Here is a 27,345-nt window from a genome sequence, read left to right as displayed (position 1 = left end):
ACCGCCGGAAATACGTCTGCGTTCGCAGGCTAGTGATTAATAGGCAAAGTTAAAAATTCCCTGGTGGGAAACCGTAGCCAAGTTCACCATTGGAAAATTTTAAAGTGTTCAGTTCTGAATCCACCCTAGAGGATTTTTAACTTTTTACGTTAGCCTGCTAACCAATTTATAGTAGCAACACAAAAATCGGGGTCTTTAGGGGACATGGTATCTTATTAGGTCACTTTAATTAGTGCATCCTATGGAGCAATTATTGGTGTTTAGTTTGGTACCATAAACTGTGAAGTAAAACAGTTTTGTAGAATAAATCCTTCTCATAACACATCCCCTCTTTTAATTTATTGTTATTTTGGATTTCAGTAATTAATTAAATATTTCACATGATTTTAATTACTGTAACTGTGTACATAGGCCAAGAAGTAAAGAGAAGTTATTGCTGTTGTTGTTATTGAGCCACTTAAGCTTTACATGTATTCCTCAGTAAAGTGCCATACTTTGCTAACATGATATTCTTTTTCTTTTCTGGGTAAATTTCAATGGCCTGAAAATGAATCAGTCAAGAGCCCAGTTTGCTTTAGAATTTTCCAAAGCAACAGCAAGACTAGGAATGAGTGCTCTCAAAACTGACAACTTTGACGGTAAGTCAAAACTTTGGAATAGTTTTCCGTCGTTGTCTTTAATATGGCTCATTATTATATGGCTCTGTCTCACGAAGACTGGGAACTACAAAATTCACGAATTTGATTGGCTAAAATCGATATTGACCGCGGTCTAGATTTTCCCATCTAGACCGGCATCTAGACCGGTAATGTTTTGCAGTGAAAAGATGCAAACTAAAATGCAAAAATATTGAGTATTTTCTTCAACCAATATTTATTTATGGAAGTGCCAAACAGCGTGATGACAAAACTGAGAGAGGATGACGAGCAAACTTTGACAAAATTAAGTTCAGCTCATCGCCACTCATCGCCGTTCGCAAGCAAAATGTCAGTTAGTACAAGCCAGTTACATTAAACGAATTAAGTTGTTCTTGTTTGGCCATATAATAAACATCTTATTAACCGAGCTAGGTCGGTCTGTAAGGGAGAATCTTGACCTCGGTCGCTGGTACAGACCTCACTGCGTTCGGTCTGTACTGGCGACCTAGCTCGGTCAAGATTCTCCCATACAGATCTCCCGCTCGGTTAATAAGAACTAAAGATGGTCTAAAAGATCGAAAACAGATGCAAGCAACTCGATAAGGGAGAGCAAACAGTGAATAACTTTCTTTTAAAAGTAGCTCATTAAAACCCTTTGGCTCTCACGATCTAAACGTTTTTTCTTCTAACCACGTCCATAGATTTCTTCAATGGATGGTCATGCGAATTTGTTTCGTCTCCAACAAGCTTCAAAACATACTTAACAATCTTGACTTTTATTTCTTGCGCAACGCTCTACAGAGCAACATTAACAAATTATCATCTAAGATAGTGGAAACACATGCCAAGAAACTTCGAAATTTGAGCCGACACGCAATTATGCCATTTAATGCTGACGAAACAGTGATCAACATGTCCTCCCACCAATTGTCCCCTGAGCAATGCGATGCACTCAAAAATGGTCTGACTCATTCCATCTGTCCTCCATCTATACGCAAGTCTGACATCTATACTTGCTTCGAACTTATTCATGGCTCCATGCTCAAGAAAATCGTTGATCGTGGTCAAACTGGTAAGCTCCAAGCTGCATTATCGCATCTTGCGAGCTCCTACATCGCCTCTCATCGTGTATCTCACAATGATCGGAAAGTACTCCAAGTCTTGAAAAGTCTCAAAAGGAATAAGAACATTGTCATTCTGAAACCTGACAAAGGGAATCGTGTGGTCATTTTGGACAGGACAGTTTATGATAGCAGTATCCTTAACATCCTCTCGGATTCGTCCAAATTCAAGAAACTTAAGGATGATCCAACTCTCCTAAGGGAGGGCCAATTACAACGGTTCCTTCGCAACCTGAAGAAGACTGATGAAATTGAGAACACCATTTATGACAAGATCTATCCATCAGGATCTCAACCAGCCAGAATTTATGGGCTTCCTAAGATGCATAAGGTTCAAGATCACTCTTCGACACCTCCTTTCCGGCCCATTGTTTCTTCGATTGGAACCTATAATTACAACCTAGCTAAGTATTTATGTACATTGTTAAACCCTCACATCCCTAATGACTACTGTGCTCATGACACTTTTACTTTTGTTAGTGAAGTCACTAGACTCCATACCCTAAATAAGTTCATGGTTTCTTTCGATGTCGAAAGTCTTTTCACCAACATTCCCCTCATCGAATCTATCGACTTAGCGGTAGACTACATTATGAAGGGCAATCCAGATATTAAATTAGGACGGGAAAATCTTACTAAGTTATTTTTCTTTGCCACTGCTCAAACCCATTTTTCATTTTTGGGTAATTTTTACGATCAAATTGATGGGGTAGCCATGGGCTCCCCGCTTGCTCCTGTATTAGCTAATCTCTTTATGGGTCACCATGAGAAACGCTGGTTAGAGAATTACAATTCAGGTATCGAGTTTTACCGTAGATATGTCGACGACACCTTTGCTTTGTTTAATACCGAGCAGGATGCTTTATCTTTCTTCAGTTATATCAACAGCCAGCATCCTAACATCAAGTTTACTATGGAGAAGGAAGAAAACCACAAGCTTCCCTTCTTAGATGTGCTTTTAGATAACCATAGTAATCAGGGCATTATTACCTCGGTTTTCCACAAGAAGACCTACACCGGTCTTCTCACTAATTATTACAGCTTTGTACCTTTCAGTTACAAATTAGGACTAGTACGCACTCTGGTTGACCGAGTATTTAAAATTAATAATACTTGGACTGGTTTTCACTTGGACATAAGCAACCTTACCAAAACATTAAGGAAGAATTTGTTTCCTTCTAGCGTTATCGAGAATGTTGTTAGAAAATTTCTCAACAATTACTTTAGCTCCGATTCCTCTCAGAGTGTTGCTCGGAAGGACAATTGTTTGTATTTTAAATTACCGTACATCGGTCCCTTTTCCATCATAACAAAACGCAGAATTAAGAAATTAGTCAACAAATTTTGCAGCGACCTGGAAATTAAGTTGGTGTTCACCCCGTTTAAAATTAGGAGTTGGTTTGGGGCGAAGGATCCTATCCCTGCGGGTTTACGATCGCGAATCATTTACAAGTTTTCATGTGCAGGCTGTAATGCCTGTTATATTGGTGAAACCAATAGACATTTCGCCACTCGCATCCGTGAACATCTCGCCTTCGACAAACATTCCCACATATTTAAGCACTTGAGAGGTTCTGAAAATTGTCGCTCCCGGTGTTCAGAAGACTGTTTTAAAATCCTCGACTCTGCTTCCACACGTTTCCAATTGAAAATCAAAGAAGCCATGCATATCCTTTGGGAGCAGCCATCTTTAAATTCCCAAGTCAAACATCTTAATTTATCCCTTTCATACTAATTAGTTTCTTTTCTTAGCCTAAACAGTTTGGTTTTTTCTGTTTTGTTTCGTGGTTGGGTGTTTTTATTCTGTTCTCGCCTTCATCCTTAATTATTCATGTTATATCTCACTTTGTTACACTATTTATTGCTCAACTTTAGTTTATTTCTCATTTGTCAACTGACGATGGATGATGTTTCATCCGAAACATGTATTGATTAAATATGAATTTCAAAAACATCGTATGGATCATCAAAGCGATATTATTATTATTATTTTATTTTTGTTTTAGTCAATTTGATCGAATTCGGACGGCCGAGGGATACGATACGAGGAAACTGTCTTGCTTGGTGATATCATTAACTGGATGACAGCAAACAAACTGAAACTAAATACCAATAAAACGGAACTTCTTATTTTTCATTCTAAGTTTAGAATGCCCCCACCGCTCTCATCCATTGCAGTGGGTACTGATATCATCATACCTACGAACAAAGCGCAATATCGGCATTGTTTTCGATAATACCTTAACAATGTTTTTTTCATATCAATCAGTAATATATAGTTAAGGGGGCCTTTTACTATTTCAGAAGTAAACCTAAGATTCGTAAGTACATAAGTCACTGTGCTGAAGTTCTTGATCACTCCTTTGCAAGTCTTAACTTGGATTTCTTTAACTCGCTTTTACATGGCCTACCTAAGTACGAAATGAAAGTGTTGAAAACGCAGCTGCGCGTGTGATAGCCTGTTACCCAAGTTTGATCATATTAGCAACACTCTTAAAGAGCTGCACTGGCTACTAGGGCAGCAGAGATGGCACAGCGGTGCAGGGATGACACAGGAATGGCACAGTGGTGAGATCACACGCCTCCCGCAATTTGGCCCGAGATCAGCCAAGACATGAGTTGAGTTGTTGGTTCTCTACTTTGCACGGAGAGGTTTTTCTCGAGGTACTTCGGTTTTCCCCTCTCCTCAAAAACCAACATTTGATTTGATATACCTTTATCAGTTTATTTCAGTTTACAGTGTCCCCAATTAGTGCTTCAGAGCTAGAGGACAACACACTTAAATAAATTTCCTTTCCTTTCCTTTCCTTTACTTAAAAGTGTAGTTCCAGCCTAGTTACTGCTAGAACTATTACTTGTTTATGAACCTGCCAGGTGCCTTCGCTCATCCTCTGACAACGGACAGTGACAGAATAGGATAGAATACTTTCCCCCCAACATTTCCATGAAGCAGACCATAAGGTACTCTTCCGTGAACCGCCGTGAAAGCCGTGATGGCCCTGGGGATGTGGTTGATTCATTTTGAGGTTCGATTTATATTTGTACAGTTCAACTCATTTTTGAGTCCTTCTTCTCAATTCTCAGTGGTTTTTGGTTTCCTATTATTTGTTTTTTTTTTGGTTAATCTCCTTCAGTGTTTGACTGATTGTTGTGAGGTTTAATTAGTTTAAATTTGAAGGATTCGATTAATTTGGGAGTACAATTCGATTTTTGTGAAGCGCGATATATTTTTGTAGGGTTATATCTGAGCGCGGAGCACCATAGTTAAGAAAATATGGTAAGCCATCGCTGCGAGAAAATTTGGTTTTGGTCACCGTACGACCATACGACCGTACGATCGTACGTCCGTCCACCCGTCCATGTATGCCAATGTGACCAGTATCACGTAATCACATCACGGGCTCAAGTTTAGAGCTCGTCAAGGAGGCAATACTCCTGTTGACACTCTAGCAAGTTTACAGCATACATCTTTGATATTGGACATCAATGTTATGGTCAATTGACACTTGTCAAAACAAGGTATCCGCTAACCAGTATCACCTGACCATATCGCGGGCTCAAGTTGGACCTTATCGAGGTGAGCTGTTTTTTCTTTTAAAGTTCACCGCTGACCAGGGACAGGTTGTTGATTGGATCGCAGGCTTAAGCCAGGTCAGACACTCACTCCTGAGCATAAACGAGGCTTTTTCGCGCTCTTTCTGTGGCTCGACGCGGCTCCATTGCCATGCTACGTCGTCAAAAGATCTTGACAGACGATGCTTTTCGTGTTCAGGTACGGTTTGAAAAAATATTTTTTCTTGCAATTTTCGCTGGTTTCAAACCAGGTTTGACATAATATAGCTGTGGTCAGGACACACTGGTGGCTACGTAGTTATTCAAATCAAGCATTGGAGGGATATAAACTTAAAGCTGAGTGTCTATTTTTAATTTGTTTAGTGCTGCTTTTTGCTCTGAATTGCAATTTTTGGCATGAGTCTTATCTTAAGATTTTTAATTTTGAGTCTATTAAGGTTGCAAGATGCCTGGACGGCCTATGACAGAAGAATCGAAAAGAAAGAAGAGAGAAAAAGAACGAGAACGACAAAACGGTACACCAGTAATAGCTCAAACGTGGTGGAAGAAGTTACTCCACAAATTCTTTTCTTGGACACTAAACCGTTTGTTATTCTACGGATGAGTTGTTTGAAGTGGATGCATATTTCTAAAAAGTGGTTTAGTCGTTTTTTCCTTTGTTCAGGAATGAAACTCGAATTTTTATTCTCAACTGGAATTAAATAATCTGGACTCTTTTTGGACAGAAAAAAATGATGTGTTTCCTGGTTTGCTTGGCTTTAAAATGCGAGCGAACAACAGGTTTTTGTCACTCCGTCTGCCTAATTGTCTTTCGATGTGCCTTGACAGTACTAGTGACAAGAAAATTTTGCCCTTATGTTAGAAACATGTAATCTCAATGAGTTCTCGTAAAAGTAAGGAGAAATATCACAAGCTTGTGTTTTCAGAAGTTTGTTTAGAGCACGTACAGGTAATTTTTTGGAGATCTTGTTTGAAGTTTGTCCCTTCTAGCCGATTCTGGTTCTAAGCCAAGCTGGCTTAATTGACCGTTCCCCCCTTGGGGCTTTTCAGGGCCAATAAAACAACAGAACAGAGCAACAACTGTCAAGAATCCCAACTGGCCGGAGGCAAACCAGTTGGGTATTTACAAGTGTAACTGGGAAGTTGAACCAGGGACTACCAGGATCAAATTCAACTAGTGGTCAGAGCGGGTCTTGAACCCGGGAATCTGCGGATCTCAAGGCAAGCGCCCTAACCACTGGGCCACACTGCCTCCCTTGCTCAATTTGTTACATCAAAATGTAAATGATCTCGTTTTAAGAGATAAAGTGGAATAAAGTACATGAATAGAACTCCTTGTTTTACCTTGAACCGACAAAGACTATCTGTCACATCACGAGCCATAGTACGTCTGTGATCCCTAATTTTAGCTTGATTCCTATTCGCCAGCTTTTGACAGTGGACTCTGAAATGGCTTCTTTCCTTTTCCGTTCACTTGCTGAAGATTTGCTTGTTTTCTTTTAAAACTCTTGCGATGCAAGAAAAATTAATTGCCTTACTGGTGGCTTCGACAGTAAATTTCGGTGGAAAAACCGATATCGCACTCATCGCTTCGTGATTCATGCGATCAGTCGGTTTTTCGGGTGAAATTAACCGTGGATTTGACTAGTTAGGCAGCGAAGAAATTGACATAATTAAACAATATCCGGGAAAACCAAAAGGCGGACCATTCCAAAGGCTTTTATTTTCACTAATCCTAAAGCCAGTAAGAATAAACAACCCGGGAGCTCCGCTTTTAGGCTTGGCTAAATCTATATATTATTTATTTTGTGTGTGCCCCTATTTTTTAATTCGTAACCTGAAAATATTGTCCGTATCGGAGCGCCATAACCGGGGTTGACTTGAATATTCCAGAACTTTTTCTTTGATGTGACTCAGCACTTTCCACAAATAGTACACCTTGTTATAATACACTATAAATAGCAACAGAACTTTCTAGATGCTTAGAGTAAAAGTATAAAAGCAGGCTTATAAATAATAGAAGGGACTGACACTCTCTTTATTTGCCTGAGAGCTTACCCTCGTGGACGTTTGTGGAATATGGATAATTTACTGTGAGGAAGCTATAAACAACTGCGATAACTATGGCAGAGCTATAACCTTTGACCTTACTATATCCGAAGAGAAGAAAGAGACGATAGCCGAGAAGGAAAGAAGGCAAAGAGTTCAGAGATCATTATGAAGTCCTCCGCAAGAGTTTGTGTGCATAGAAAATCCAGTGAGTAAAAAGAATCCAGTAAATCAAGAAAGTCAAGCATTGTTGCCTCTAGCCCGTGGAAATTGTACATGTAGTTTAAAGTTGGTGATCCATATCAGTACCTGTATGGCCATGAAAGACAGTAAGCCTGTTTTACGAACTGCTTGACTTATAATAATCTTTAACCGAAGGAACTGTAACGACGGTATATAACTGATTAAATAATACAGTTCGACTGTACTTAAAAGGGTAACTGCTCGTTGTCACACTTTTGTTGCGTGCCTTATATCGTACTCGGCAGGCTCTTTGCACTTCACGGCATAAATACCCTGTAAAGAAGCTAATAAACGGAGGTGATATTTTGGCTGTCCTTCCTCCCATGGAATTAACAAGAGCTTCATATTTCAGCTTTTTCTAGAAGAAGGTGACCGACCAAATGTGTTCTGCATCAGTAATCACACCTCTGAGAAATATCATCGATGATCAGATTAAAGAAGCTGAAGGACTAGGGCTCACGGCAACCTCGTTGGCTGCTGTATCTGTCAGGGGCACCCAACGTCAATTTTCGGAAAATATCTGTTCGGAAGACGATTTGAGATCTAGAATTTTCGCAACATTTGTTGTAAAATTTTTTGCTTGCCTGCCTTTCCTAGGATTTTCGAACATCTAAAACATGGTATAATTGCCAATTTTTAACGGATTTTTACCCTAAAAAGGTCACCTAGAATTTCCGGGAGCCTTTTGTGTGGCTAAAATTTTCGAAAAGGTAAGTTTTGATCCCTATATTTTTCACTAGACTTCACTAGACTTTCAGCCAGGGAATCCGAACAGATAAAAACTTTTTAGGGGATAAAAATATGCCTATATCTACCGTTTAAATACTAAAATACGTTTAACAATGCTACGTTTAAGTGGTTTTGAACTATATTCTCGTTGGGTGCCCCTGTTCTGTCACAGCCAATTTTCTCATCGGCAGAAGATGCACTGGACGAGGCATTTCTCAACCTGCTGAAAGGATATTCTAATGATAACTTCCACAAAAAAGATTGTCGGCCATCGTTTTCGATGAACAGTACACAGTAAAACATGGACAGAAAAACGATAACGGTAAGTTGAAATCTAACCCTATAACCCTAGCGAAAGATGAATTGTATTCCCGTCAATGTTTACCCAAAGCGCGCTGTAATTAGTTGCTAGTTGACATAAAACCCTTGCTCGTCACACATGATTGGAAATGGGGTGTTGCAGGAGGTTTTTCGCTCCTTCTCCTCGCTCCTCTCTCCCGTTGCTTTCTCTTTTGACTTCAGTCAATGTTTTCCCGCGACCATTACATTCAAACGATCAGTCGTCCCCATGAAAAGAAGACTCTAAAATTCACCAAATCGCCTGTTATGTGGGCTAACATCGCAACAATAAAAATGTGAATAACAATTTCTTAAAATAGAAAAAAATACCAATGTCAAAAAGGGAAAACAGGGCCATCGACGAACTGCAAATGTAGTAAAGTGAAACACACGGAAGTGATAACTTTGTGGCAGTCTTTATATTTATTGCACCGGCCCCGATTGTTCGAAGGGTGGACAGCGCTATCCGCTGGATAAATCACTATCCACTGGATAACTCAATCGGTTTTGCTAGTGTTTATCCGCTGGATAGTGATTTATCCGGTGGATAGCGCTATCCACCTTTTGAACAACCGAGGCCTGGTGTGGCAAGGTTGTCGGGAATAGGTGCCGGCGTGTAGGGAAGGTAATTTGTTCCTTAGTGATCGGCCTAACAGGGGTGATAAATTAAAATAATAATATTTTAGTCCCAATTATTCGGTCAAGGGCCTAATGGCCTCTCGAAACACGGTGCTGGCCGTCTCTTGATTGAAAACATGCAAACAGGTCGTTTTCACTCATTCCGAGCAATTGTTGGTTTTCTTGAACCAAAAAAATATATACATGAATGAATAATACGCAACATGAAGGCTTTGACGTCATTTGAACCCTAAATATGTCTAGAAATGCAAGCAATTGTATGCATGCAGGTTCCAAAGAGCTTCACGAAGTGTTCCCTGGCTCTTCTCTCACACCACAATATCACTCGTGTGTGGGAATGAAGATAATTAACGACACAGAGGATCCCCCTTGTCTCTTCTCCTCAAGCATAAAATAAAAAGCTGCGTTTACTCAACCTAAGGGAAAACAGTAATACCGACACTTATCTCATTGTTGGTAATCGGTATTTGGTGATGTACGTAATGCAATATTTCGGGTTGCGTTGAATATCAAAATTGGGGTGCATAAAACTACCTGTAATTCTGGACATTGGTGTGTCTTCCCCATTTTAAGGCACCCACTTCTGATTGGATGACAAAAGGTCTAAGAGAAAAATTGGCCAACATATGGTTCGATTTAGAAAGAAATTCGAAAAGCGATTTAAGGTTTCTTTCATTACCGGCTTCGTCAATTTTAAGGGAAATAATAAAAACACACAAAATACTAATACCCTCAAATCAATAGACCTTTAACTCAGCGGAAAGTGGTCCGTGTACCTACCGTCCATTCTATTTCCATCGAAAAAGAAAATTGAAAATTAGCAATGACAAATGTTGATTTTCAATTTTTGATATTCAGAAAAACAGAAATCATCCTTTTTGGTCTTTCACATTAACATGATTTAGCGACGAAGATCAATCTTAGTTAAGATTTCCCTTGCTTCAGATTTTATGAAAATAGAAATGTGACAAGATTTTCCAAAATTTCTTAAAGAAGCGAACATGCAAAAACCAGCTCCAACACTGGAACATCAAACTTCAAAATCAAAAACGGGACAAAATGGGTGGGAGGGGAGGGGGCGGCAACACCAGAAGCACCAACAGACGGCAGTACCAACAAGGGTAATTGTTCCTGTGAAAAAGCCCCTCTATGTGTATTGAGCAACATCTGAAAGTTTCGTCGGCGAAGAACCAAGATGGCGGTAAGCCGGTCGAACGATGCGTGCATAGCGTGGAGAAAATGTGCGTGAAAAACTGCAGCGGTATCTCTGCACAACCTCCCACATTATAGTCCAGTTTCGAATTCCCCGCTCATGCTAAGAAACCGCTGGAGTTTGGTCTAGCCGGCGCAATTTGTGCACCGGGACGAGGCTAACCCTGTATTAGCTTTCCTTCCGTCCTTTTTGCTTTCGTTTAAACTGCGCTACGAGTCGAACAAATCTTAGAAAATGGACCAAGAGAAAGGTAAAGATAGCAAGAAAAGGAAACACCGAAGCCGTGGAAAGGAGTGTGCAGCAGCTGAGTGCAACAGTTATGAATATAATAGCGATGGAAGTGCGTCTGGTTTACGCTTTTTTAAATTTCCTACGAAGAACCCTGCAAAAGCACGTTGGTGCAATTTGATCAAGCGTCAACACGGAAGAGACGGTTTTCGTGTAAGCGAGAACACTGTAATATGTGAAAAACATTTTAGGAAACACGAAATAATCAAAGGTGCTGGGGGAGTGAGGAGCAGATTGGGTAAAGGTGTGGTATTGTTTAAGTCTTTGTAATTTTACAATAACGCTGATTTTATGACAGTCTTGTATCACGACTACATCACTGTTGAATTGCATTTTGATGGAAATCTGTTTATATTCCAGCTGTTGAAGTGCGTAATAATTATGATAATCTTGCATAGTTTGACTTAAAAGAAATAAAACAGTCCATTGTTATGCTATTTCTGGGTCTGCATCCTTTATTTGTGTTCTATGTATACCTTGTAGTATACAATGAAGGAAGCTGATTTAAGCTAAATCAGAAATTATGATTCTCAAATCTGAAGGGGTCTACTACCGGAAAACATTTTGTAATTGTAAATTTTTGTTTGCTTTGGTTTGGTTTCATTTCAATTTTGTTAAATGAACTTTCCTTTCCAAATTGAAATCATGTTTTAGAATGCCTGTAAGTATAGACACATGAAAAAAGGTACCTTAAACTAAATTGAGGTCCAAAATAGAAAAGCTAGTTTTGTGAAGAACTGCATATCTGTTGTCTTCTGTCATGTTTTGTCTGTGTGTGATTTTGGAGAGAATTCTGCTACAAAGGTTTATCAAAATCCTCTAACATTGCATCAATGTGAAAAATTCACGTTCTGAATGTAGGAGTGGAACCATCAATATTTAACTGGTCCTCAGTTACACCTTTGCCACGGAAACCTCCAAAGGATAGAAGCAGTTCTTCAACAAAGGCCTGTACATCAACTACAGGTGCAGGAGAGACAGTGGTCATGTCACACATTGAAATAGTTGAAGAGTTAGGGTCCACATGTCCTCTGGGAGAAGTTGAGGTATAAATATAACTTGCATGCTATGACCTTGTCCCTAGTGGTATTACATCCCTAGAGTCTGGATCAAGTAGTGCCTCCTTGAAGTGACAATAACATTGGGCATGGAAACAATAAAGAAGAATCCTAAACAATGCCCCATCCCTGATAATAAGGAAGGCTATTGTCAAGGAGAACAAATGAAAAAAGAGGTTTATATGAGGTGCTACATTACCCAGAGTTTTAGGTCACATTCTTTTTGAAGCCCCATGAGATTTCAATTTTCTTTTTAGTGGCAGGGGCTTCTCACTTGTTGACATATTTCTTGTGCTGCTTAAACATTTTGTGTTTGCGTCTTTGGGCACTTCCTGTGTTGCCGTGCCCTCCCCTCACACCTATTTCGTCCGGTTTTTCAATTTTTGATTTTCCTATATGCAGAAATCAACAATTTGATTGTGAACTTTGAGTTACAGTTTTGTTACTGGTTCTTGCATGTTAGTTTCTTTAAGAAATTTTGGCAAATCTTGTCATATTTCTATTTTCATTACACCTTAAGCAAAGGAAATCTAACCAAAAATGGGGCTTCGTGGCTTATGTGAAAAGCCAAAACAAAAGAGAATTAAACGTTCACACATGATTAATGTTTTCCTGAGCATCAAAATTTGAAGATCAAGATTTTCAATTTTCTATTTTGATTAAAATTGAATGGACGGAAGGTAAACGGACCTCATCTACAATGTGAAAATTTCGTCACTCGCAAAAAATTTTTTTATTTGCAGAAACGTTAGCCAGTCTCATACCTGCCGAAAGAAAAAAAAATCTAAAGCAAGCCGTTATCAGAAGAGATGTTTATTTTTTCAGCAATCAGTTACAAGACTCGTCGCACGGCAACGCTGTTCAGCAGCTAGTAAGGTGAGCATGGTTGGTACATTTAACATTTGATGACATAAACCTGATTGGCCCACGGTCCACCTTCGCCATCGTACCCACAGGCTGCAGATCTGCCGTACTTGTGGAAGGTCTGGTCCGCTGTAGCACTGGCTGCGCACCATCCTCCATTTTGAACTGCAAACATCTTGTATCCTTTTCTCATTGCAGCCACGGCGCACTTTGCAATGGCGTTCTTTCGAGCACCATACGATCCATCCAGAATGGAATCTTTTCCTTCCAACGGTTGGATGGCTCGATTGGAGGTGTCTTTAAAGCAGCCGATGGGTTCAAAACCTGATGGAAAGTCAATCTTAATATTTACTATATTGCTGTACGATTTTGCAAGACTATGGCACAACATCACAATGGAAATATAAAAGAAAAGGCCGCAGATAAAATTGCCCGTTCGTGTGTGTTATTTGAATTTCTTTATTGTTATTCAACCTAGATACGCTTACAAAAAGTAACCGATCTAAACAATCCACCAAGGAAAACGGAAACCGCACAAAGGAAAACGTTCTGAAAATTGGACGAGTACCTATTAATTCGGAATTGTGCGAGAATGTCAATTGAATTTTTTTTGCAATAAATGCAACCAAAAATTGCTAGACCAATTCTTAAGAAAAATAGGACTTACAAAAACGTCAGTTAACCTATGAAAAACCTTTAATCCAGGTTTGAGTACTGTGTTGTTTAGAGTAAATTGTCATCATTTTTCGTTAAGTTTTGCCCCTCCTTGGCATTAAAAGTACAAAAATTCCTCTCGGTCACCTTTCTTTTGTTTATGCCCCTCTTATTGCAATTGCCGTTGCATTACTTGCCATACAAGAGTACAAGTTAAAGACAACAATTTTACTGCATATGTCCAATCCAAATGGAGTGATCATCTTGAATGTATTCTTAATAAATGGGAAATAGCAAAGCGATCAAGTGTCTATTTGAATAGAACCGTTTATTAAATATAGAGTATTTCTTGACTGGAGCGGTGGAATTAAATCTTCTAAAATGCCATGCAACATGACCAGATTTCGCAAAAGCAACATGTTTACGCCATAAGTGTATTTGATTTTAAAAAAAAGTCAAATAAACTGTACACAACAATTGAAATAATCGGAGCAGAACGCAAGTTGACATTCTAGTTCTTATCTACAATTTCATGACAAATTTGTACACTGTAAAAGCCCCTCGGAACAAATACGACCATGCAAATTAAGTGTTTGATAAAGATGAAGTACACACTAGTCCTTCGTCCTAGTTCATTAGGCCTTTTTTCCACAAGAAAACACCGCATTTTATTTTTTGTGCATTTAATAGACACTTCTTTGACATTTTACCTTTGAAGACATAAACCTGATTGGCCCACGGTCCACCTTCGCCATCGGACCCACAGGCTGCAGATCTGCCGTAATTGTCGAAGGTCTGGTCTGCTGTAGCACTGGCTGCGCACCATCCTCCATTTTGAACTGCAAACATCTTCTATCCTTTTCTCATTGCAGCCATGGCGCACTTTGCAATGGCGTTCTTTCGAGCACCATACGATCCATCCAGAATAGAATCTTTTTCTTCCAATGGTTGGATGGCTCGATTGGAGGTGTCTTTGAAGCAGCCGATGGTTTCAAAACCTGATGGAAAGTCAATCTTAATATTTACTATATTGCTATAAGATTTTGCAAGACTATGGCACAACATCACAATAGAAATATAAAAAAAAAAGGCCGCAAATAAAATTTCCCGTTCGTGAGTGTTATTTGAATTTCTTTATTGTTATTCAACCTAGATCCGCTTACAAAAAGTAACCGATCTAAACAATCCACCAAGGAAAACGGAAACCCCACAAAGGAAAACGTTCTGAAAATTGGACGAGTACGTATTAATTCGGAATTGTGCGAGAATATCAATTGAATTTTTTTTGCAATAAATGCAACCAAAAATTGCTAGACCAATTCTTAAGAAAGAAAGGACTTACAAAAATGTCAGTTAACCTATGAAAGACCTTTAATCCAGGTTTGAGTACTGTGTTTTGTAGAGTAAATTGTCATCATATTTTGTTAAGTTATGCTCCTCCATGGCATTAAAAATACAAAACTTCCTCTCGGTCACCTTTCTTTTGTTTATGCCCCTCTTATTGCAATTGGCGTTGCATTACTTGCCATACAAGAGTACAAGTTGAAGATAACAATTTTACTGCATATGTCCAATCAGAATGGAGTGATCTTCTTGAATGTATTCTTAATAAATGGGAAATGGCAAAGCGATCAAGTGCCTATTTGAATAGAACCGTTTATTAAATATCGAGTATTTCTTGACTGGAGCGGTGGAATTAAATCTTCTAAAATGCCATGCAACATGACAAAATTTCGCAAAAGCAACATGTTAACGCCATTAAGTGTCTTTCATAAAAACAAGGTCAAATAAACTGTACACAACAATTGAAATAATCGTAGCAAAACGCAAGTTGCTATACTAGTTCTTATCTACAATTTCATGACAAATTTGTACACTGTAAAAGCCCGTCAGAACGAATACGACCATGCAAATTCAATGTTTGATAAAGATGAAGTACACACTAGTCCTTCGTCCTAGTTCATTAGGCCTTTTTTCCACAAGAAAACAACGCATTTTATTTTTTGTGCATTTAATAGACACTTCTTTGACATTTTACCTTTGATGACATAAACCTGATTGGCCCACGGTCCACCTTCGCCATCGGACCCACAGGCTGCAGATGTGCCGTAAGAATCGAAGGTCTGGTCCGCTGTAGCACTGGCTGCACACCATCCTCCATTTTGAACTGCAAACATCTTGTATCCTTTTCTCATTGCAGCCACGGCGCACTTTGCAATGGCGTTCTTTCGAGCACCATACGATCCATCCAGAATGGAATCTTTTCCTTCCAATGGTTGGATGGCTCGATTGGAGGTGTCTTTGAAGCAGCCGATGGTTTCAAAACCTGATGGAAAATCAATCTTAATATTTACTATATTGCTGTACGATTTTGCAAGACTATGGCACAACATCACAATGGAAATATAAAAGAAAAGGCCGCAAATAAAATTGCCCGTTCGAGAGAGTTATTTGAATTTCTTTATTGTTATTCAACCTAGATCTGCTTACAAAAAGTAACCGATCTAAACAATCCACCAAGAAAAACGGAAACCGCAAAAAGGAAAACGTTCTGAAAATTGGACGAGTACCTATTAATTCGGAATTGTGCGAGAATATCAAGTGAATTTTTTTTGCAATAAATGCAACCAAAAATTGCTAGATCAATTCTTAAGAAAGAAAGGACTTACAAAAATGTCAGTTAACCTATGAAAGACCTTTAATCCAGGTTTGAGTACTGTGTTTTGTAGAGTGAATTGTCATCTTTTTTTGTTAAGTTTTGCCCCTCCATGGCATTAAAAGTACAAAAACTCCTCTCGGTCACCTTTCTTTTGTTTATGCCCCTCTTATTGCAATTGGCGTTGCATTACTTGCCATACAAGAGTACAAGTTGAAGATTACAATTTTACTGCATATGTCCAATCAGAATGGAGTGATCTTCTGGAATATATTCTTAATAAATGGGAAATAGCAAAGCAATCAAGTGTCTATTGGAATAGAACCGTTTATTAAATATCGAGTATTTCTTGACTGGAGCGGTGGAATTAAATTTTCTAAAATGCCACGCAACATGACCAGATTTCGCAAAAGCAACATGTTTACGCCATTAAGTGTATTTTGTTAAAAAAAAAAGGTCAAATAAAGTGTACACAACAATTGAAATAATCGGAGCAGAATGCAAGTTGCCATTTTAGTTCTTATCTACAATTTCATGACAAATTTGTACACTGTAAAAGCCCGTCAGAACAAATACCACCATGCAAATTCAGTGTTTGATAAAGATAAAGTACACACTAGTCCTTCGTCCTTGTTCATTAGGCCCTTTTTCTACAAGAAAACACCGCATTTTATTTTTTGTGCATTTAATAGACACTTCTTTGACATTTTACCTTTGATGACATAAACCTGATTGGCCCACGGTCCGCCTTCGCCATCGGACCCACAGGCTGCGGATGTGCCGTATTTGTCGAAGGTCTGGTCCGCTGTAGCACTGGCTGCGCACCATCCTCCATTTTGAACTGCAAACATCTTGTATCCTTTTCTCATTGCAGCCACGGCGCACTTTGCAATGGCGTTCTTTCGAGCACCATACGATCCATCCAGAATGGAATCCGTTCCTTCCAATGGTTGGATGGCTCGATTGGAGGTGTCTTTGAAGCAGCCGATGGTTTCAAAACCTGATGGAAAGTCAATCTTAATATTTACTATATTGCTGTACGATTTTGCAAGACTATGGCACAACATCACAATGGAAATATAAAAGAAAAGGCCGCAAATAAAATTGCTCGTTCGAGAGAGTTATTTGAATTTCTTTATTGTTATTCAACCCAAATCTGCTTACAAAAAGTAACCGATCTAAACAATCCACCAAGGAAAACGGAAACCGCACAAAGGAAAACGTTCTGAAAAGTGGACGAGTACCTATTAATTTGGAATTGTGCGAGAATATCAATTGAATTTTTTTTGCAATAAATGCAACCAAAAATTGCTAGACCAATTCTTAAGAAAAAAAGGACTTACAAAAACGTCAGTTAACCTATGAAAGACCTTTAATCCAGGTTTGAGTACTGTGTTTTGTAGAGTAAATTGTCATCATTTTTTGTTAAGTTTTGCCCCTTCATGGCATTAAAAGTACAAAAATTCCTCTCAGTCACCTTTCTTTTGTTTATGTCCCTCTTATTGCAATTGGCGTTGCATTACTTGCCATACAAGAGTACAAGTTGAAGATTACAATTTTACTGCATATGTCAAATCAGAATGGAGTGATCTTCCGTAATATATTCTTAATAAATGGGAAATGGCAAAGCGATCAAGTGTCTATTTGAATTGAACCGTTTATTTAATATAGAGTAATTCTTGACTGGAGCCGTGGAATTAAATCTTCTAAAATGCCATGCAACGTGACAAGATTTCGCAAAAGCAACATGTTTACGCCATTAAGTGTATTTTATAAAAAAAAGGTCAAATAGACTGTACACAACAATTGAAATAATCGTAGCAAAACGCAAGTTGCTATTCTAGTTCTTATCTACAATTTCATGACAAATTTGTACACTGTAAAAGCCCGTCAGAACGAATACGACCATGCAAATTCAGTGTTTGATAAAGATAAAGTACACACTAGTCCTTCGTCCTAGTTCATTAGGCCTTTTTTCCACAAGAAAACAACGCATTTTATTTTTTGTGCATTTAATAGACACTTCTTTGACATTTTACCTTCGATGACATAAACCTGATTGGCCCACGGTCCACCTTCGCCATCGGACCCACAGGCTGCAGATGTGCCGTAAGAATCGAAGGTCTGGTCCGCTGTAGCACTGGCTGCGCACCATCCTCCATTTTGAACTGCAAACATCTTGTATCCTTTTCTCATTGCAGCCACGGCGCACTTTGCAATGGCGTTCTTTCGAGCACCATACGATCCATCCAGAATGGAATCTTTTCCTTCCAATGGTTGGATGGCTCGATTGGAGGTGTCTTTGAAGCAGCCGATGGTTTCAAAACCTGATGGAAAGTCAATCTTAATATTTACTATATTGCTGTACGATTTTGCAAGACTATGGCACAACATCACAATGGAAATATAAAAGAAAAGGCCGCAAATAAAATTGCCCGTTCGAGAGAGTTATTTGAATTTCTTTATTGTTATTCAACCTAGATCTGCTTACAAAAAGTAACCGATCTAAACAATCCACCAAGGAAAACGGAAACCGCACAAAGGAAAACGTTCTGAAAATTGGACGAGTACCTATTAATTCGGAATTGTGCGAGAATATCAATTGAATTTTTTTTGCAATAAATGCAACCAAAAATTGCTAAACCAATTCTTAAGAAAAAAAGGACTTACAAAAACGTCAGTTAACCTATGAAAGACCTTTAATCCAGGTTTGAGTACTGTGTTTTGTAGAGTGAATTGTCATCATTTTTTGTTAAGTTTTGCCCCTCCATGACATTAAAAGTACAAAAATTCCTCTCGGTCACCTTTCTTTTGTTTATGCCCCTCTTATTGCAATTGGCGTTGCATTACTTGCCATACAAGAGTACAAGTTGAAGATTACAATTTTACTGCACATGTTTAATCAGAATGGAGTGATCTTCTTGAATATATTCTTAATAAATGGGAAATAGCAAAGCAATCAAGGGTCTATTTGAATAGAACCGTTTATTAAATATAGAGTATTTCTTGACTGGAGCGGTGGAATTAAATTTTCTAAAATGCCACGCAACATGACCAGATTTCGCAAAAGCAACACGTTTTCGCCATTAAGTGTATTTTGTTAAAAAAAAAAGGTCGAATAAACTGTACACAACAGTTGAAATAATCGGAGCAGAATGCAAGTTGCCATTCTAGTTCTTATCTACAATTTCATGACAAATTTGTACACTGTAAAAGCCCGTCAGAACAAATGCCACCATGCAAATTAAGTGTTTGATAAAGATAAAGTACACACTAGTCCTTCGTCCTTGTTTATTAGGCCCTTTTTCTACAAGAAAACACCGCATTTTATTTTTTGTGCATTTAATAGACACTTCTTTGACATTTTACCTTTGATGACATAAACCTGATTGGCCCACGGTCCACCTTCGCCATCGGACCCACAGGCTGCGGATGTGCCGTATTTGTCGAAGGTCTGGTCCGCTGTAGCACTGGCTGCGCACCATCCTCCATTTTGAACTGCAAACATCTTGTATCCTTTTCTCATTGCAGCCACGGCGCACTTTGCAATGGCGTTCTTTCGAGCACCATACGATCCATCCAGAATGGAATCCGTTCCTTCCAATGGTTGGATGGCTCGATTGGAGGTGTCTTTGAAGCAGCCGATGGTTTCAAAACCTGATGGAAAGTCAATCTTAATATTTACTATATTGCTGTACGATTTTGCAACACTATGGCACAACATCACAATGGAAATTATAAAGAAAAGGCCGCAAATAAAATTGCCCGTTCGAGAGAGTTATTTGAATTTCTTTATTGTTATTCAACCTAGATCTGCTTACAAAAAGTAACCGATCTAAACAATCCACCAAGAAAAACGGAAACCGCAAAAAGGAAAACGTTCTGAAAATTGGACGAGTACCTATTAATTCGGAATTGTGCGAGAATATCAAGTGAATTTTTTTTGCAATAAATGCAACTAAAAATTGCTAGACCAATTCTTAAGAAAGAAAGGACTTACAAAAATGTCAGTTAACCTATGAAAGACCTTTAATCCAGGTTTGAGTACTGTGTTTTGTAGAGTGAATTGTCATCATTTTTTGTTAAGTTTTGCCCCTCCATGACATTAAAAGTACAAAAATTCCTCTCGGTCACCTTTCTTTTGTTTATGCCCCTCTTATTGCAATTGGCGTTGCATTACTTGCCATACAAGAGTACAAGTTGAAGATTACAATTTTACTGCACATGTTTAATCAGAATGGAGTGATCTTCTTGAATATATTCTTAATAAATGGGAAATAGCAAAGCAATCAAGGGTCTATTTGAATAGAACCGTTTATTAAATATAGAGTATTTCTTGACTGGAGCGGTGGAATTAAATTTTCTAAAATGCCACGCAACATGACCAGATTTCGCAAAAGCAACACGTTTTCGCCATTAAGTGTATTTTGTTAAAAAAAAAAGGTCGAATAAACTGTACACAACAGTTGAAATAATCGGAGCAGAATGCAAGTTGCCATTCTAGTTCTTATCTACAATTTCATGACAAATTTGTACACTGTAAAAGCCCGTCAGAACAAATGCCACCATGCAAATTAAGTGTTTGATAAAGATAAAGTACACACTAGTCCTTCGTCCTTGTTTATTAGGCCTTTTTCTACAAGAAAACACCGCATTTTATTTTTTGTGCATTTAATAGACACTTCTTTGACATTTTACCTTTGATGACATAAACCTGATTGGCCCACGGTCCACCTTCGCCATCGGACCCACAGGCTGCGGATGTGCCGTATTTGTCGAAGGTCTGGTCCGCTGTAGCACTGGCTGCGCACCATCCTCCATTTTGAACTGCAAACATCTTGTATCCTTTTCTCATTGCAGCCACGGCGCACTTTGCAATGGCGTTCTTTCGAGCACCATACGATCCATCCAGAATGGAATCCGTTCCTTCCAATGGTTGGATGGCTCGATTGGAGGTGTCTTTGAAGCAGCCGATGGTTTCAAAACCTGATGGAAAGTCAATCTTAATATTTACTATATTGCTGTACGATTTTGCAACACTATGGCACAACATCACAATGGAAATTATAAAGAAAAGGCCGCAAATAAAATTGCCCGTTCGAGAGAGTTATTTGAATTTCTTTATTGTTATTCAACCTAGATCTGCTTACAAAAAGTAACCGATCTAAACAATCCACCAAGAAAAACGGAAACCGCAAAAAGGAAAACGTTCTGAAAATTGGACGAGTACCTATTAATTCGGAATTGTGCGAGAATATCAAGTGAATTTTTTTTGCAATAAATGCAACTAAAAATTGCTAGACCAATTCTTAAGAAAGAAAGGACTTACAAAAATGTCAGTTAACCTATGAAAGACCTTTAATCCAGGTTTGAGTACTGTGTTTTGTAGAGTGAATTGTCATCTTTTTTTGTTAAGTTTTGCCTCTCCATGGCATTAAAAGTACAAAAATTCCTCTCGGTCACCTTTCTTTTGTTTATGCCCCTCTTATTGCAATTGGCGTTGCATTACTTTCCATACAAGAGTACAAGTTGAAGATTACAATTTTACTGCATATGTCCAATCAGAATGGAGTGATCTTCTTGAATATATTCTTAAAAAATGGGAAATAGCAAAGCAATCAAGTGTCCATTGGAATAGAACCGTTTATTAAATATAGAGTATTTCTTGACTGGAGCGGTGGAATTAAATTTTCTAAAATGCCACGCAACATGACCAGATTTCGCAAAAGCAACATGTTTACGCCATTAAGTGTATTTTGTTAAAAAAAAAAGGTCAAATAAACTGTACACATCAATTGAAATAATCGGAGCAGAATGCAAGTTGCCATTTTAGTTCTTATCTACAATTTCATGACAAATTTGTACAGTGTAAAAGCCCGTCAGAACAAATACCACCATGCAAATTCAGTGTTTGATAAAGATAAAGTACACACTAGTCCTTCGTCCTTGTTCATTAGGCCTTTTTTCTACAAGAAAACACCGCATTTTATTTTTTGTGCATTTAATAGACACTTCTTTGACATTTTACCTTTGATGACATAAACCTGATTGGCCCACGGTCCGCCTTCGCCATCGGACCCACAGGCTGCGGATGTGCCGTATTTGTCGAAGGTCTGGTCCGCTGTAGCACTGGCTGCGCACCATCCTCCATTTTGAACTGCAAACATCTTGTATCCTTTTCTCATTGCAGCCACGGCGCACTTTGCAATGGCGTTCTTTCGAGCACCATACGATCCATCCAGAATGGAATCCGTTCCTTCCAATGGTTGGATGGCTCGATTGGAGGTGTCTTTGAAGCAGCCGATGGTTTCAAAACCTGATGGAAAGTCAATCTTAATATTTACTATATTGCTGTACGATTTTGCAAGACTATGGCACAACATCACAATGGAAATATAAAAGAAAAGGCCGCAAATAAAATTGCTCGTTCGAGAGAGTTATTTGAATTTCTTTATTGTTATTCAACCTAAATCTGCTTACAAAAAGTAACCGATCTAAACAATCCACCAAGGAAAACGGAAACCGCACAAAGGAAAACGTTCTGAAAAGTGGACGAGTACCTATTAATTCGGAATTGTGCGAGAATATCAATTGAATTTTTTTTGCAATAAATGCAACCAAAAATTGCTAGACCAATTCTTAAGAAAAAAAGGACTTACAAAAACGTCAGTTAACCTAAGAAAGACCTTTAATCCAGGTTTGAGTACTGTGTTTTGTAGAGTAAATTGTCATCATTTTTTGTTAAGTTTTGCCCCTCCATGGCATTAAAAGTACAAAAATTCCTCTCAGTCACCTTTCTTTTCTTTATGGCCCTCTTATTGCAATTGGCGTTGCATTACTTGCCATACAAGAGTACAAGTTGAAGATTACAATTTTACTGCATATGTCAAATCAGAATGGAGTGATCTTCCGTAATATATTCTTAATAAATGGGAAATGGCAAAGCGATCAAGTGTCTATTTGAATTGAACCGTTTATGTAATATAGAGTAATTCTTGACTGGAGCCGTGGAATTAAATCTTCTAAAATGTCATGCAACGTGACAAGATTTCGCAAAAGCAACATGTTTACGCCATTAAGTGTATTTTATAAAAACAAGGTCAAATAAACTGTACACAACAATTGAAATAATCGTAGCAAAACGCAAGTTGCTATTCTAGTTCTTATCTACAATTTCATGACAAATTTGTACACTGTAAAAGCCCGTCAGAACGAATACGACCATGCAAATTCAGTGTTTGATAAAGATAAAGTACACACTAGTCCTTCGTCCTTGTTTATTAGGCCCTTTTTCTACAAGAAAACACCGCATTTTATTTTTTGTGCATTTAATAGACACTTCTTTGACATTTTACCTTTGATGACATAAACCTGATTGGCCCACGGTCCACTTTCGCCATCGGACCCACAGGCTGCGGATTTGCCGTATTTGTCGAAGGTCTGGTCCGCTGTAGCACTGGCTGCGCACCATCCTCCATTTTGAACTGCAAACATCTTGTATCCTTTTCTCATTGCAGCCACGGCGCACTTTGCAATGGCGTTCTTTCGAGCACCATACGATCCATCCAGAATGGAATCCGTTCCTTCCAATGGTTGGATGGCTCGATTGGAGGTGTCTTTGAAGCAGCCGATGGTTTCAAAACCTGATGGAAAGTCAATCTTAATATTTACTATATTGCTGTACGATTTTGCAACACTATGGCACAACATCACAATGGAAATTATAAAGAAAAGGCCGCAAATAAAATTGCCCGTTCGAGAGGGTTATTTGAATTTCTTTATTGTTATTCAACCTAGATCTGCTTACAAAAAGTAACCGATCTAAACAATCCACCAAGGAAAACGGAAACCGCAAAAAGGAAAACGTTCTGAAAATTGGACGAGTACCTATTAATTCGGAATTGTGCGAGAATATCAATTAAATTTTTTTTGCAATAAATGCAACCAAAAATTGCTAGACCAATTCTTAAGAAAAGAAGGACTTACAAAAACGTCAGTTAACCTATGAAAGACCTTTAATCCAGGTTTGAGTACTGTGTTTTGTAAAGTAAATGGTCATCATTTTTTGTTAAGTTTTGCCCCTCCATGACATTAAAAGTACAAAAATTCCTCTCGGTCACCTTTCTTTTGTTTATGCCCCTCTTATTGCAATTGGCGTTGCATTACTTGCAATACAAAAGTACAAGTTAAAGATTACAATTTTACTGCATATGTCCAATCAGAATGGAGTGATCTTCTTGAATATATTCTTAATAAATGGGTAATAGCAAAGCAATCAAGTGTCTATTGGAATAGAACCGTTTATAAAAAAAAACGAGTATTTTTTGACTGGAGCGGTGGAATTAAATTTTCTAAAATGCCAGGCAACATGACCAGATTTCGCAAAAGCAACATGTTTACGCCATTAAGTGTATTTTGTTAAAAAAAAAAGGTCAAATAAACTGTACACAACAATTGAAATAATCGGAGCAGAATGCAAGTTGCCATTCTAGTTCTTATCTACAATTTCATGACAAATTTGTACACTGTAAAAGCCCGTCAGAACAAATACGACCATGCAAATTCAGTGTTTGATAAAGATAAAGTACACACTAGTCCTTCGTCCTTGTTTATTAGGCCTTTTTTCTACAAGAAAATACCGCATTTTATTTGTTGTGCATTTAATAGACACTTCTTTGACATTTTACCTTTGATGACATAAACCTGATTGGCCCACGGTCCACCTTCGCCATCGGACCCAGAGGCTGCAGATGTGCCGTAATTGTTGAAGGTCTGGTCCGCTGTAGCACTGGCTGCGCACCATCCTCCATTTTGAACTGCAAACATCTTGTATCCTTTTCTCATTGCAGCCACGGCGCACTTTGCAATGGCGTTCTTTCGAGCACCATACGATCCATCCACAATGGAATCTTTTCCTTCCAATGGTTGGATGGCTCGATTGGAGGTGTCTTTGAAGCAGCCGATGGTTTCAAAACCTGATGGAAAGTCAATCTTAATATTTACTATATTGCTGTACGATTTTGCAAGACTATGGCACAACATCACAATGGAAATTATAAAGAAAAGGCCGCAAATAAAATTGCCCGTTCGGGAGAGTTATTTGAATTTCTTTATTCTTATTCAACCTAGATCTGCTTACAAAAAGTAACCGATCTAAACAATCCACCAAGGAAAACGGAAACCGCAAAAAGGAAAACGTTCTGAAAATTGGACGAGTACCTATTAATTCGGAATTGTGCGAGAATATCAAGTGAATTTTTTTTGCAATAAACGCAACCAAAAATTGCTAGACCAATTCTTAAGAAAAAAAGGACTTAAAAAAACGTCAGTTAACCTATGAAAGACCTTTAATCCAGGTTTGAGTACTGTGTTTTGTAGAGTAAATTGTCATCATTTTTTGTTAAGTTTTCCCCCTCTTTGGTATTAAAAGTACAAAAATTCCTCTCGGTCACCTTTCTTTTGTTTATGCCCCTCTTATTGCAATTGGCGTTGCATTACTTGCCATACAAGAGTACGAGTTGAAGATTACAATTTTACTGCATATGTCCAATCAGAATGGAGTGATCTTCTTGAATGTATTCTTAATAAATGGGAAATAGCAAAGCAATCAAGTGTCTATTTGAATAGAACCGTTTATTAAATATAGAGTATTTCTTGACTGGAGCGGTGGAATTAAAGCTTCTAAAATGCCATGCAACTTGACCAGATTTTACAAAAGCAACATGTTTATGCCATTAAGTGTGTTTTATAAAAGAAAAAGGTCAAATAAACTGTACACAACAATTGAAATAATCGTAGCAAAACGCAAGTTGCCATTCTAGTTCTTATCTACAATTTTATGTCAAATTTGTACACTGTAAAAGCACGTCGGAACAAATACGACCATGCAAATTCAGTGTTTGATAAAGATGAAGTACACACTAGTCCTTCGTCCTTGTTCATTAGGCCTTTTTTCCACAAGAAAACACCGCATTTTATTTTTTGTGCATTTAATAGACACTTCTTTGACATTTTACCTTTGATGACATAAACCTGATTGGCCCACGGTCCACCTTCGCCATCGGACTCACAGGCTACAGATCTGCCGTAATTGTCGAAGGTGTGGTCCGCTGTAGCACTGGCTGCGCACCATCCTCCATTTTGAACTGCAAACATCCTGTATCCTTTTCTCATTGCAGCCACGGCGCACTTTGCAATGGCGTTCTTTCGAGCACCATACGATCCATCCAGAATGGAATCTTTTCCTTCCAATGGTTGGATGGCTCGATTGGAGGTGTCTTTGAAGCAGCCGATGGTTTCAAAACCTGATGGAAAGTCCGATGATCTTAATATTTGCTATATTGCTGTACGATTTTGCAAGACTATGGCACAACATCACAATGGATATATAAAAGAAAAGGCCGCAAATAAAATTGCCCGTTTGAGAGTGTTATTTGAATTTATTTATTGTTATTCAACCTAGATCCGCTTACAAAAAGTAGCCTATCTAAACAATCCACCAAGGAAAACGGAAACCGCAAAAAGGAAAAACGTTCTGAAAATTGGACGAGTACCTATCAATTCGGAATTGTGCGAGAATATCAAGTGAATTTTTTTTGCAATAAATGCATCCAAAAATTGCTAGACCAATTCTTAAGAAAAAAAGGACTTACAAAAACGTCTGTTAACCTATGAAAGACCTTTAATCCAGGTTTGAGTACTGTGTTTTGTAGAGTAAATTGTCATCATTTTTTGTTAAGTTTTGCCTCTCCTTGGCATTAAAAGTACAAAAATTCCTCTCGGTCACCTTTCTTTTGTTATGCCCCTCTTATTGCAATTGGCGTTGCATTACTTGCCATACAAGAGTACAAGTTGAAGATTACAATTTTACTGCATATGTCCAATGAGAATGGAGTGCTCTTTTTGAATATATTCTTAATAAACGGGAAATATCAAAGCAATTAAGTGTAAATTTGAATAGAACCGTTTATTAAAAATATAGTATTTCTTGACTGGAGCGGTGGAATTAAATCTTCTAAAATGTCATGCAACATGACCAGATTTCGCAAAAGCGACAATAAAGTGTTGTTTAACGATGAAATAATATATGAAATGGATCAGATATGAACTGCTGATATGAGATCAAATGAAGCTATGATCGTCACAGTTATGAACGTAATTTTTGCAATTGCGTAAAGAAGTCTGAAAAATTCAAGACTTCAACAGAGTTTGAACCCGTGACCTCGCTATACTGGTGCGATGCTCAAACCAACTGAGCTATGAAGCCACTTACCTTGGGAGC

The 27,345-nt window shown here is 38.3% G+C and overlaps 2 protein-coding genes across 2 annotated transcripts in view; one reads left to right on the top strand and one right to left on the bottom strand.

The window, feature by feature from the left end:
* Positions 1-1,517: 1,517 nt before the first annotated feature.
* Positions 1,518-11,884, top strand: LOC137971165 (uncharacterized). Its single transcript, XM_068817913.1, has 2 exons — positions 1,518-2,730; positions 11,694-11,884. Exons 1-2 carry the CDS (start codon positions 1,518-1,520, stop codon positions 11,882-11,884), a joined length of 1,404 nt encoding a protein of 467 aa, XP_068674014.1.
* A 2,240-nt stretch (positions 11,885-14,124) lies between these two features.
* The window catches only part of LOC138000853 (uncharacterized), a 59,206-nt gene continuing 45,985 nt past the window's right edge, over positions 14,125-27,345 (bottom strand). The window contains exons 4-13 of the mRNA XM_068847526.1: positions 26,081-26,368; positions 24,752-25,039; positions 23,420-23,707; positions 22,093-22,380; positions 20,763-21,050; positions 19,434-19,721; positions 18,104-18,391; positions 16,777-17,064; positions 15,447-15,734; positions 14,125-14,406 (exon numbers count right to left, since the gene is read on the bottom strand). Of these exons, the coding sequence (XP_068703627.1) occupies positions 14,261-14,406; positions 15,447-15,734; positions 16,777-17,064; positions 18,104-18,391; positions 19,434-19,721; positions 20,763-21,050; positions 22,093-22,380; positions 23,420-23,707; positions 24,752-25,039; positions 26,081-26,368 (2,738 nt within the window). The 3' untranslated portion in view covers positions 14,125-14,260. The remainder of the gene's footprint in view (positions 14,407-15,446; positions 15,735-16,776; positions 17,065-18,103; positions 18,392-19,433; positions 19,722-20,762; positions 21,051-22,092; positions 22,381-23,419; positions 23,708-24,751; positions 25,040-26,080; positions 26,369-27,345) is intronic.

Source organism: Montipora foliosa, chromosome 1 (genome assembly GCF_036669935.1).
Source record: "Montipora foliosa isolate CH-2021 chromosome 1, ASM3666993v2, whole genome shotgun sequence".
Taxonomy (NCBI): Eukaryota; Metazoa; Cnidaria; class Anthozoa; order Scleractinia; family Acroporidae; genus Montipora; species Montipora foliosa.
The sequence above is the reverse complement of the archived record's forward strand: the minus strand, read 5'-3'. Positions and strand labels throughout refer to the sequence as shown.

What these genes read in the sequence shown, in the direction of transcription:
- LOC137971165 (XM_068817913.1), top strand. Translation starts at nt 1,518, where the DNA reads ATGCCATTTAATGCTGACGAAACAGTGATCAACATGTCCTCCCACCAA. An exon ending in TGTGCTTTTAGATAACCATA is followed by an intron (nt 2,731 to 11,693) that starts GTAATCAGGGCA and finishes TTCTGAATGTAG; the next exon opens with GAGTGGAACCATCAATATTT.